The following is an 11,753-nucleotide window of genomic DNA, read 5'->3' on the forward strand; positions in this document are numbered from 1 at the left end:
ACGTATCCCAAGTGAGATGTCTGTCAGAAGCGGGGTCCCCCCTCCTGCAATTGACGTGTTAATCACAGTAATCAAGTATGGTGGTTATACCTATCATTCGATTTGTTACTGGTTTCTTCTCCTTGACGCGCTGACTCGAGATGTCTCGCGTCATGCAGTAGTGCTGCTGGGAGTGCCGAGTCTGGAAGAAACCGATTGGTGGAAAACACGACGAAGAGTTTCGGGACCACACAAACAAGCAACATACAGTCAACATTTAGCCCGTGTGTTCATGTAAGACGACGAAGCTAGCTTCTACTAATGCAATGTGGCTTATCACACGTGTCCAAAGCATGGTCATACGGATGGGCGCCGTACATTGGCTAAACTCGTGGTTGTGGAAGCAAACCCGCGATTGGCCAATAAGTGCCATCGACGATATAGTAATTTTTGCTACGCCGTCACGTCTTATAATGAGCGTGTGTGCGGAGGCCAGCACTATTTAATATAGTGCACTTCGGCTTCTCTAGCCGTGTTCGATGGCTACCCCGCAACATGAGCACGGGGATCGTGGTCCATCACCGGAGACAAGCTTCGCCCTTGGCTGCCTAAGCTTTTCATATTCAACGGGTAGTCCGGATGAAACGAGACGCCTCGGACATAAGCAGTATTATGTGGACGGCAGCCTCTCCGACAACAAGCTGACCAGGTCGTATGTGAATATGGTGAAGACCAACGAATATAAAAGGCAAGCAATGTCCCGTATAAGTGGAAATCAGAATCACCTCAGTTCTCTTCTGGCCCTGTCGCGGCGTCAACGACTCTGAAATTATGGCTATTATTGTAACCGTCGCAGCATTAGCTGCAATTCTCGTTCAACTGGTTGCAGCATCTCCCCTCATGGATACCCTCCTGCAGATTCCCGACTTATCTACCTACGCCGAGGTGTACAACCTGACCGGCGGTATTGTAGAGATCAATCCATTGTTTCTCAAACGCTATAACTACGACGAAGACAAACGTAACTACACATTCCTTGCTCCCACTAACAATGTAAGATTTTCATCCACCCTGTCAGCCTATTGCAGAAAGACATTTGACCAGTCAAACACATAGGCATGGGCCAAGATTCCCAACGCTATCTTTGATATCCTTATGACCCAACAAGCCTACCCCTTAACCGAGGCCCTCCTGCGCACACACATCATCGAGGCTGGTCTCACGGCTTCCGACCTTGTCAAGGTATCTGAAAGTGAGGGTGCAGGAGGAATATCTACCTCACTCCAGGTGTCCAATACTACCGAGCAATACCACAACGGGGTTCTGACCAAAACAGTCCAGGGATATTATATTGACTCCGTCACTTCCTCGAATGGCACTGTACAAATCGGCGATCAATCTGCCATTGTGATGGCAAATATTGTTGCAGATAATGGCCTGATCCATGCGATTGACCAGGTTATTGACCCGTTCCTAATCTATGGCGGTGGGCCTAGCAATCAGACAATAGCCCCAACCAGTGAGACAACAGATCTGACCATTGGAGAGGTACTAAAGAGTGATTCGCGCCTTGTAAACTCTTCGAAGATTCTACTTGAGAACTCCCCAGATACGTTGCGTCGGTTGTCGAAACAGACAGGCAGTATGCAGTTTTTCGTGGCCCCACAAAATGAGGCCTACGACTTGATGCCTACGATCCTTCCCATATTCCGTAAGTTCTCTCATATCGCGAAACCACAGAGCGATTGGCTAACTTCAAGTCGAACAGATACTCTCGTTGCTCCATACAAAAGCCCATTTAATACTCTAATGTGGCAATATGGCTGGCTTGACAGTGATGGTGATACCTTTGCGGGTCTAAATTTCAGCAGTCCGGTCACAGTAGTCAGTGACATAACAGGGCTTAATATTACTGTGACCCAAGAGGAGAGTGCTATTTTCATCATGAATGCAGGTCTCGTCACTCAAGTGAAGGCATCCAATGGGTATCTGTGGATTGTGGATCGGTGGTTAGATCCCCTGTATCAAGCCTTTGGTCCCATCGACCGATTTGGCACACCAGAATGGCCGTGAGGTTGGCGTTTCAATTTGCTCTTGTCGGAGGTGTCTCATAATCGCTAGCCGAAAGATGTATTAGTTTACAATGCTACATCTATTAAGCATGACATATGTTTAGTTCCGAGTAAAAGAATTTATTTCTGGGATTTTTTTTTTTTTTTTTTTTTTGGTATTGTACCCTTTAGAAGCGACTACTTTCCTTAGCATCAGAAGCATTGACAGTCCAAACCACAAGCGCAGCTACGGAAACCGGAGATCACGGCACGTCCCTTTCGCCCACCTCATGCGGCATTTTTGGATGCGAATGGTACCCCGAAAGCCTGAGTGAATCTAACAATTCGGTAGATTCCCAATGTTTCGATTTCCATAATTCACCAACGGCGAGACATGGACGGCATTTCCGTGCCTGGGGGAGAGCTTCGGTTTAAATTTTTCATCGAGCAAAATTGGGGTCTTCGTGGCTCAATCATAGGGGCTAGATGATATCCACTGTTGCCTCAGAGTATGCGCCTATCCTCCGGGACTGTTCTCTTCAAACTCGCCGATTCAACGCCAATCGTCGGCCTTGAATACATTATCACCCTTGTAGCCACCTATCCGTGAAATATCCCGTCACAAACGCAAATACTCCCTTATGAAGAATATCGATAACCTGCTCATTAACAGGCCAGGTCCTATAGCCAGTTAGCGTCCCAGCTCAAAAAGGTACTCCATATGGTGTGACAAATCCGGCTTACCAAGGAAGCGCCCCAACACCCGTAACATTCTCCAATGTTTGATCGATCATAAGCCGTATGGCAACAAACATAAAATCCGCGAATGGCCCACGAACACCGTATGCGCTCATAAATGCTCTAATTATTCCCGCAGCCGCTCCCTGTCCATAGTGCATCGCCATGTTCAATCCGAAACGCTCGGAATCGGGGCGAACGGGTAGTCGGAGAAGGCGCTCCAGAGTGTGACCCGGAACATATGAATTTGGTCGGCCGGTGAAGTATTGCTCAATCTTTTCTCCGAGTGTCATTCTGCAAAGTGGTCAAAGTGGTCAGGCTATTGGTCGCTCTTTGGGATAAGGTGGTTATCGGACTTACGCAGCGACGCCAAGCAGTCCCGCTCCGCAGCCGTAGATGATGCAGCTCCCTAGTGAGGACGGTCGGGGCGGCTGCTCGGGAAGGGTGGTGCGACGGGACATGTTGGATGCTTGATTTAGTGATAGGGTGTTGATTGGTATGTGGCTGGGGCTATGAAGCTGAAGTTGGTGAGGGAGGAAGATGATAGCTAATATAGCGAACCGCGGGTTTAACTGTATGGCGTAGGGATGACGCATGTGAGCTTATCCAGCAAGTAACAGCCAACCCCCCAATGACCTCCCTTGAACGAACATCAAGCATCGGGATAATTTATTAGTGGGCGCATTAGTATTTTTCATGCTTTTCCTCGTACGGATTATAGTGTATTGGGGAGGTGTTATAGCGACACTTAAGAACCTAGGGGATCTTATAGGTGGACGTTTTCACAACTCCAAACACGCCATCTAAAATGATGTCCATACTACACAGCGATTTGAAGGAGAAAATTTTGAGTAATCACTGAACGATAGGAGGATAGTCTGGGCAATCATGAAGTGCAGGGGCTTTGTTTTCTATTAGCCGCACTATATATCCCGTTGACAACTTATATATATCTCACACGCAGCGCCCCCCAATCAACCAAGACTTCAACACCGCTGATAATCGAACTCGCAGGAACCGCTCGTCAGAAATACCAGCAAACCTATTCAGCAAGGGGGTTCCTTCTGGCACATAACTGGTTTCCAGCTCTCTTCCTTATCCCGTGCTATATATGCGAAGATTTGGTAGGCACGGAAGCCAAGGGGGCAAATTTGTAGAATTAGCCAAGGATAACATGAACGTTTCAATCGAGCATAGTCCATTATTATCCTAATTGTAGAAATACCTGGTACATACGACCACAGGGTGTGGAAAACAGGGCTTCCCGTCCGCTCAGCCGTACTTAAGCCACACGCCGGGAGGTTAGTAGTTGGGTGGGTGACCACCAGCGAATCCCTTCTGTTGTATGTTTTTTTGATTTTGTTCTTTTTTATCTTTCACAATTTTCATAGAATTTATGATAGATAAATAAATATATTTGCGGAATACGCAGCCGAGAGGGTTGATTCCTGACAGGTGCTCATCGTGGGGACAATTGGTCCTACCGTTTACTTATTAAACTTGGCGGATGCGTCAGCACATAAATAGGGCCCCTGATAGGGAATTGGATGAGCTATTCAAAAGTATTGACAATTGTGATCGCGGAGAGTGATCAAGAATGACAACAAGTTCTTCACAAATCCGGCCCTGCACAATTTAGACATGATTTCGAGGTAGATAGATAGCACTTGTCCTCAATAGAATAGAAGGGCTTTCCGACCATGCTCTCTCATCAGGCTAACATCATCAGCCCAATGTGAGGAAGTACCCTGTGACCGAATATCTTATCTTTCATCCTCAACCACGTAAGGTCCTTGCAAAACCTGAGCATTTCTGGTGATGACCCGACGATCTCCAATCCATTCGACCTTGAAGATAGCACTAGCCCACTACATCAGCACCATGGATTCAATAACAAGCGGAGCATTTCTCAACTTACTGGACCTTCCCTCCATACATCTTCCCGTCATCCTTGGACACAACGCGTCCCTTCAGCGCGAAGCCTATCGTGCCTCCACGTCCCTCTTCATCGTTGACATCAGGCGTGGCAACGGCTTCGTGAAATTCGAAATCTAGGAAGGTGTAGCGAGTGCGCCACTCTTGAACAAATTTCTTGAACCCCTCTAGGTCCAGTCGCTCCGAGTTCCATCTATTGCGGAAGAAGGCCATTACGACATTAGATAATCGGTAACTCCATTCTTTTCTCTGGGGTTTATTTGTGCAGGCGCAATGTTGAGATATGGGGTATAGAGGTCGTGTGGAGCGAGATATGTGAGAGCGATTGCTTACTCAAACAACGCATCAGAACTGTAGTTGTCATCTACTAAGGTCATGGCCTCTTCGTCGGAGGGGACCTCGTAGATCAATCTTGACAAATGCCTGATTTAGCAACAATACGATGGAAAAGGGGTGCGTGAATGAAGATCATACCGTTGAATGCGTTGAACGAAGAACAGCAAAGGGATCTTCACCTCTCCCTCCATGGGAGTGGCGGTCGTTTTGGGAATGGGAAACAACATCGCTGCGGTGAGGATGATAAGACCTTTTGTTTTAGAATGTCTTGATTTCGGGTAGAATGACATTAACTCAGTCCGATTGCTTGTGCGATTTATATGTTGTTGTTCTTCGAGCCGAGCAGGGAATCGCGTTGATGCTATACGAAGATGACTATGATGATATCACAGTACACTGTCTTGGCAAGAACCATGAAAGAAGTCCTTGGTTGAGCTTAGTGTACGATCTGCGTAGTGTCAGTCGTGGATGAAATTTCTCGTATCGAATGACAGACCACTTCAATTCGTCCACTAAAATTCAAAACTGTCTTGTGCAGCCTAGTAGGCTATTCTAGCCATGTGTGACCATATTGTACCGCATCCTGCGTGAGCCGAGTCGAAAATAGAAGGTTGTATCTAGATGAGGAAGCTGGGTGCTGCAATATCATAGGTTGTCGATTGCATTATGCGAAAATCACAAGCATTCGTTACCTGACTGATACTCCTACTTGTTGTGCGAAGTCCAGCCTACCGTGTTTCACAGTCTCTGAAGGCTGGAGCCTATTATTCCGAATTAGATTCGCGTATAGGAAATTCTTCAATTTCAGAAGCCTCATCGGCGCTAAACCTAACGTTCAATGCGCCAGCATCGTTGAAGAGACAGGTTCGGTGATGAATTTAAGTCTGACATTTTGACTATCTATAATTCGCTGTCATTAGCTCCAAGCTCCAAGCTACAACACCTCTGAAGTAGTACTATTATCAACCAAGGCGTGTACGTGGTCTCAATTCAAGGCTATATGCTTGTAGAAAAGCCTGGATAGACTGACTTAGTCAGGGTCGAACTACATCATGGCTGGTTTGCACATCCAGAGCAATGATCCGTAGATAGTTTAAGCCTTTTTCCCCCGAGCAGCTTACATTGCTTCTGAACAGCTTTCGAGATAATGCTGTATATGATTCCCAGTTTATCCATGAAACAGGATACCCATTACTCCGAGGTAGCACACAGAGCCAATCTGGGTTCGGCGGCCGATTCTTTGAACACGGCCCTGTCCCCTCGCCAACGACGCTTGTATCATTTCTTTCATTAGCTACAAATCAAAGTTTCTCAATGCCAGTCAAAGTCATTGTCTCAGGCAACCATTATTCTCGATTCTACTTAGCGTGGGCTAGTATACACATGAGAGAAAATTTTGTGATTGTCTTAGCACTTGACCGTTCGGCTGATTTTTGTCACTTGGCAAAACGTCCTTGTCAGCAACTAGGTCAGCTCCATACGAATCTCTTAATACTGCAAGGCGGCTAATCACATCGGCAAGCAAACCTAGAAAGTTTGGAACCCTGAAGAATCACAACCAGATTCGCAGTTCTCATCTCCCCTTTCCTGTCAACGCACCGACCGAACATATTCTCATCCCGCAGACAATTAATTAGCAAACACGTCGTCCCCGGTCCGATGAAGGAGATCACCCAAGCGAAGCGAGGAGGAACCACCGGAATGCTCCACCGCGTGGCTCGACGCTCGACCATGCTCCACGGAGCTCGAGAGCTATGACCGCCAACATCACAAATAGGCGATCAATTCATCCAACAATAGAATTAGGTCCCCGGAAGCCGGTCATAGGGGTCATCCGGTACTTCGCTGAGGAGCTGGGTCGAGCTCGAGGGCACAAAAGAGAGACTTGGCAGACAAAAGAGTTAACATGGCGGGTTTCGAGATCAAATGATAATTGATGGTGATGTTTGTGGGTCAAGCCGGAAAGACGTTGCCTGCAACTCACCCTACGCAAGATTATCATTCCCTTTCATTGACTCCACTTCCTTCACAGGAAAAGTTTGACTGGTTCATTTATCCACAATGGCCGTAGATCCCCTCAAACCTATAAGATTACCCGACCTATTACGCAAAATCTGTCAATTTGCGCTCTTCTCCTGTGGAGACCCGGAGACTGCCGCCGTCTTGTCGACGCGACCAAGAACGTCTTTTCACCGTGTCGGTATATGGCGCTCACAGATACATGTGGCGCATACTTGGAAACTGTGTGAGGCATTCCAATAGGTTTCCACTTTATATGGTACTTAACGATCTTTACGCTCTATCCTGTCAAGTGCGGGCCATCCCACATGGCATGTCAAGAGCCTCCCTTTGTCCTGAAGGGGAAATTAGGGCCGTTATCGATAAAACTCCGATCGGATCGGAGCGGCGGGCCGGTTTTGTTGCCGATTTGCTGTGCTCCCCCCTTTTTGAGCAGGTTTTTCAATGTTGAGAAGAACACCAAAAACGTCCATCCCGAACACTGTCGGACCCTGAGACCCTGATTAACAGGACCCTATCCCCTTCATACCCCCTGGGTTTGAATTCACATGATACATGTAAACAACAATAATGAATGAATAATATGCCCCGTGCCGTCTGCCTCACTTCATTAATGTCTCCGATCGACTTTGCAATGGCTGCAACAAGCTTCGCTCACCCGAACCTTCCAATCCCAGTGGGGCCCACATGAACTTAACCCGAAAGACTTCTCTTTCTCTGGTTCACTTTAACCTGAGGTATACTAGAGGAAAACTAGCATTTAGCACTAATACTAATCCCGTAAGATTTTGCCAATATGGTGTCTGAAAATGATCATAAAGCATTGCCAGGGCCAGCGATGCAGAAAATTCGCTATCCCCTGGTGAAGGTCCGTCGTTTGTGTCCCCTGCTTCTTCTATTATCCCTTCCTGTCGCTCCTTTCCCCTTCCTGTACGTGCTTGCTGTTCCTCGACGATGGATTACATTCCTTGTTCTTTCGATGCCTTCATCGACAATTTCTTGGCGTGTTACCGACCCTGCTATTCGGACTATCTCCAGCAGTTGGTCACCAACGGGACCTGTGGCACCAACTACACCACCCTAGCCGCCAGCACCGACCGCTCCGATCTGGAATGCATATGCGAGAACGCGGCCGGGGTCTCTAATAACTGGACGTCGCAGGTCCTAGAGTGCACACACTCTTCGTGCAATGGGACATTCAACTACACTCGGTGGGCAGACAGTATGTGGAGCTACGACAATATGTGCTATTACGCTTCAGGTATCTACTCCTAAAAGCTTTCGCCCTCGAACCTCCCTCTTCTTTGTCCCTTCGCCTCCACATTTCCCTTTTTTTGGTAGTGTGGCGAGCAGTAACTGACTTGGAAGAAAAAGGTACGGCGGGTTACAAAACATGCTCCTCTTCGGCATCATCCAAGACAACATCTAGCGCTGGGCTGTTAATTGGGCTATTAGCGCTGAGTCAAATATTGTTTCTTTGAGCATAAAATGGGAAGAAGAGACTCTAAAACTCCGGTTTCGGAAAAAATGGTTACTCCAAATGCCTTTGTTCCTATTTCAGACTTCGTCATCCAGGTCAGGGTAGGATACGGCAGGTTCCAGTGCTTTGTTAGCCCTTTCCTGCTTTTGTGGAAGCTTTGTCGTTACCTCTGGGTTGGTAACTGCTAGTGCATCTAAAACGTGATCGAAGGTCCTTCGAATGGCCCTGCTCATGGAGGAGAGTGGAGAGGCAATACACCAACATTAAACTACTGTATACTAATGCGAACTCTCTTCATAATAAAAGGTACACGCCCGGTGGGGTTGACACAGATACTGTACGCGCGAGTGCGCTGCTGTCAGCAAAATACACAACTTTGAAGCCTTACATTACAATAATGTTCTCGACGTTCAATTCGCCATGAAAAACCTGCAAGTTAAACAACAAATTCGTGTTCATTCTGATTGTAGAAAAACATACAACCTACTCTGGTAATGACAATAGCAGCGTATTCAGACTCATTCACGTCCATCACACGCTCGTCAATGGAACAATCAAAGATGACGGATATTTTCCTCCAGTATACACCACATGCCGGCCTCTATTGAGGTTCTTTGGGCCCTTCTTCAAGGCTGGGTACTCGGGGAGAATGGGGTCATGCCCCTTGATTTCCAACCTCAAGGACTCACCTTCATCGAATACAATACCCCCAGCCCAAATGGGGATCCTGAGCTCCACAACATCTCCAGGAGGTATCTTTTCCGATTTATCATGAGGGAAGAAAAGTTCTGTCGGCTCTTGATTCTCCTTTCTACTTTCAAGCATATCGGGCTCCTCGGTTGTGGCTGCTCGCTTAGAAGCCCGGAGCCGTCCACTTGGTCCAACATATTTGTAGATATTCTCATCTGGAATCATGTCGGGAGTCGTTCCAGGTTTCTGATGCTCAAATGGAATGTTGTAGTTGAGCAATGCATTACCAGCACGATCTAGCTTCCGGATAATCACGTATACGTCCATGTCGTCTAAGTCCGCGCATGACATATAGAGCTTAACCTGTAAGCAATTAGCGTTTCCGAAGCTTTATGCTGGCCGCCGAGCTGCTATTTGGCTAACCTGGGAGCTACCTATTAGTTCAGTAGTCTCGGCAAAGGTCAGGGTAAAATGCGCCCCATCGTCTTCCCACATATCGGACTGATAAGAGGCAGAGGCGCTATCACTGGGTGGCTCGGGACGTACTGTCCCTGCAGCACTCCCATTCGTCTCACCTGCATCAAGATAGAATGTTCTATACTGCACCCGGGACGGGGGGTATTTGTCCTCCGCCCGATAACTGATTGGAGGCTTGTTATATCTCAATAAGGAGAGGCGGACCTTGGGAGTGAACTGCCAGCCGTTGTTTTTGCCAAGAAGGAAGTGGTCCAAAAATCGTTGCAGATCGTCATTAGCTAGTGGCTGGTAGATGTCGAACCACTCCTGGGTGGGATGAATCCGTAGCCTGAAAACCAAAGTTAGTGACATACAAAAATCATATAGTAGTCGTTAAATGTCAAGTCCTACCACTTTTTATCGGACCCTGCATACTTCCACGCCCGCAAGGACCCTTCGGTGTGCACGCCCGTTGAGTAGCTAGCTAGAATATACATGGGGATATTGATCTCCCGAAGCCGTGGTCTCTTATCTTCCCAGTATGCATTCATGAGGGGATACTTCTCGATCATTGTAGAAACATCTTCTCGTAGAGCTCTGCCATTGAACTCCTTCAAAAGGAGCTCCCAGAACATAGTATTGGGAATGCCTCCACGACAGATACTTTCACGATAGAGATCGCCTAGTCCTTCCCATGGAGCTATGGCCTTCAGATGCGGAGGCTTCTCAGCCGCAATAAACCTGAGGCATCGTGAGCTTTGCGAACCCATGTACACTTTGCAGAAAAGCCAATCTAGCTATTGGAGTAACTCACCACTGAGCAATAGCCAGCCATGAATTTCCTACAAGCGCCACATTTCCATCGCACCAAGACTGCTCGGCAATCCACTCGATGGTGTCGTAACCATCTCGACCTTCCTGCGTACCGAAGATGAATATATCACCCTCGGAATCGAAGCATCCCCGTGCATCAACATTAACGACGATGTAACCACGGGGACACCACTCCGCTGGATCCGGCGCCTCGAATTTTTCGAGCCCGCTCAAGGAGCTCTTAGGTACGCCTAACCAGGTAAAGCTGGTTGTCTGATGATGACCTAGAAGAACACAATTAGGTTTGGATTCACTTCTCGAGACATGAAGGCTGAGAGGTACGAACCACTTCCTGTTTTCCCGTACGGACTCCACGGCAGAAGTGCGGGCAGCGGAACTCCATCTTTGGCCAGCGGGCGGAAAATATCACCACGCAGGGTTGTCCCGTCTCGCATGGTAATCGGAACATCCTTTTCCCATATTATTGGCTCACTCAATGTACGGAACCCTGGCTCGCGCTGCCATCCCTTCCGGAGAATGACTTTTGTTGAGGGACGGAAACTTGTCCAGTAATTGTGAAAGCCGCGGTTGGATGGCGTAAAAGTCACGTCGATGCCGCCGATTTGGTGGGACATATTGACTAGTTGATTGACAGGTCGGTGTGTAGTACTACAAGGAGGGTGTCTGATATGAACGAAGTAGATGGCATCCGTAGTCCACTTCTCGTTTATAATGGGGACAATCCTCTCCACTTACCGATTCCCGAAAGCTTCGTTGCCGTTTTCCGATTTTCCTTCGCCGTGGGGGCTCCTGAAGGAGTTCATGCCATGTCAGGCTTCGGACTGGAACTGTTGGAGCCGAGGTCCGGTAATACTTTCGTCTAATTTGATTTTTGCAGTTCAACTTTCTTGCGATCATCTCTCGCATACCGCCATTTAGTAAATCTCTACTACCTGCTCCGACACTTCTATATGCTGTTCTAGCTCCACTGTTGGTGTCCGGATGGAGGTCCCGAAAGCTTTCTCATGTTCGTGGGCTATCAAAATGTCTCATAAATTGTAGAAATGGGTTCGGGTGATTTATTTTATTGGGGTGAGGGCATCTTGGGACATTCTTTGCGGATGGCAAACACGGCTCGCCCCGGCTCAAGCACCGCTGACACGGCTTGAGAGAGCAAAACGAGTACGATATGAGCTGGCTGGAGAGTGGTGGAGGGGTGGTTGACACAGCAAGTAGACAAACGTGAAGCTGTCCGC

The 11,753-nt window shown here is 47.7% G+C and overlaps 4 protein-coding genes and 1 non-coding gene across 5 annotated transcripts; 2 read left to right on the plus strand and 3 right to left on the minus strand.

The window, feature by feature from the left end:
* Positions 1-518: 518 nt before the first annotated feature.
* On the plus strand, positions 519-2,052 carry AtWU_07069 (fasciclin domain-containing protein; the record flags this gene model as incomplete). The annotated part of the gene is made up of 3 exons (XM_035502178.1): positions 519-691; positions 759-1,032; positions 1,096-2,052. The coding sequence occupies 3 exons, from the start codon at positions 519-521 to the stop codon at positions 2,050-2,052; spliced, it is 1,404 nt and encodes a 467-aa protein (XP_035358071.1).
* Positions 2,053-2,614: 562 nt separating this feature from the next.
* Positions 2,615-3,229, minus strand: AtWU_07070 (major facilitator superfamily protein; the record flags this gene model as incomplete). Its single annotated transcript, XM_035502179.1, has 3 exons — positions 2,615-2,711; positions 2,775-3,062; positions 3,129-3,229. The coding sequence occupies 3 exons, from the start codon at positions 3,227-3,229 to the stop codon at positions 2,615-2,617; spliced, it is 486 nt and encodes a 161-aa protein (XP_035358072.1).
* Positions 3,230-4,002: 773 nt separating this feature from the next.
* AtWU_r42 lies at positions 4,003-4,118 on the plus strand. Its single transcript, XR_004775224.1, has one exon. It is a non-coding gene; the product is annotated as a 5S ribosomal RNA (ribosomal RNA).
* A 413-nt stretch (positions 4,119-4,531) lies between these two features.
* Positions 4,532-5,266, minus strand: AtWU_07071 (uncharacterized protein; the record flags this gene model as incomplete). Its single annotated transcript, XM_035502180.1, has 4 exons — positions 4,532-4,628; positions 4,687-4,896; positions 5,037-5,126; positions 5,178-5,266. 4 exons carry the CDS (start codon positions 5,264-5,266, stop codon positions 4,532-4,534), a joined length of 486 nt encoding a protein of 161 aa, XP_035358073.1.
* Positions 5,267-9,069: 3,803 nt separating this feature from the next.
* On the minus strand, positions 9,070-11,132 carry AtWU_07072 (CocE/NonD family hydrolase; the record flags this gene model as incomplete). Its single annotated transcript, XM_035502181.1, has 5 exons — positions 9,070-9,591; positions 9,652-10,033; positions 10,096-10,425; positions 10,499-10,781; positions 10,844-11,132. 5 exons carry the CDS (start codon positions 11,130-11,132, stop codon positions 9,070-9,072), a joined length of 1,806 nt encoding a protein of 601 aa, XP_035358074.1.
* Positions 11,133-11,753: the final 621 nt, after the last annotated feature.

This window comes from Aspergillus tubingensis (assembly GCF_013340325.1).
Source record: "Aspergillus tubingensis WU-2223L DNA, scaffold_8, whole genome shotgun sequence".
In the NCBI taxonomy this organism is placed as follows: domain Eukaryota; kingdom Fungi; phylum Ascomycota; class Eurotiomycetes; order Eurotiales; family Aspergillaceae; genus Aspergillus; species Aspergillus tubingensis.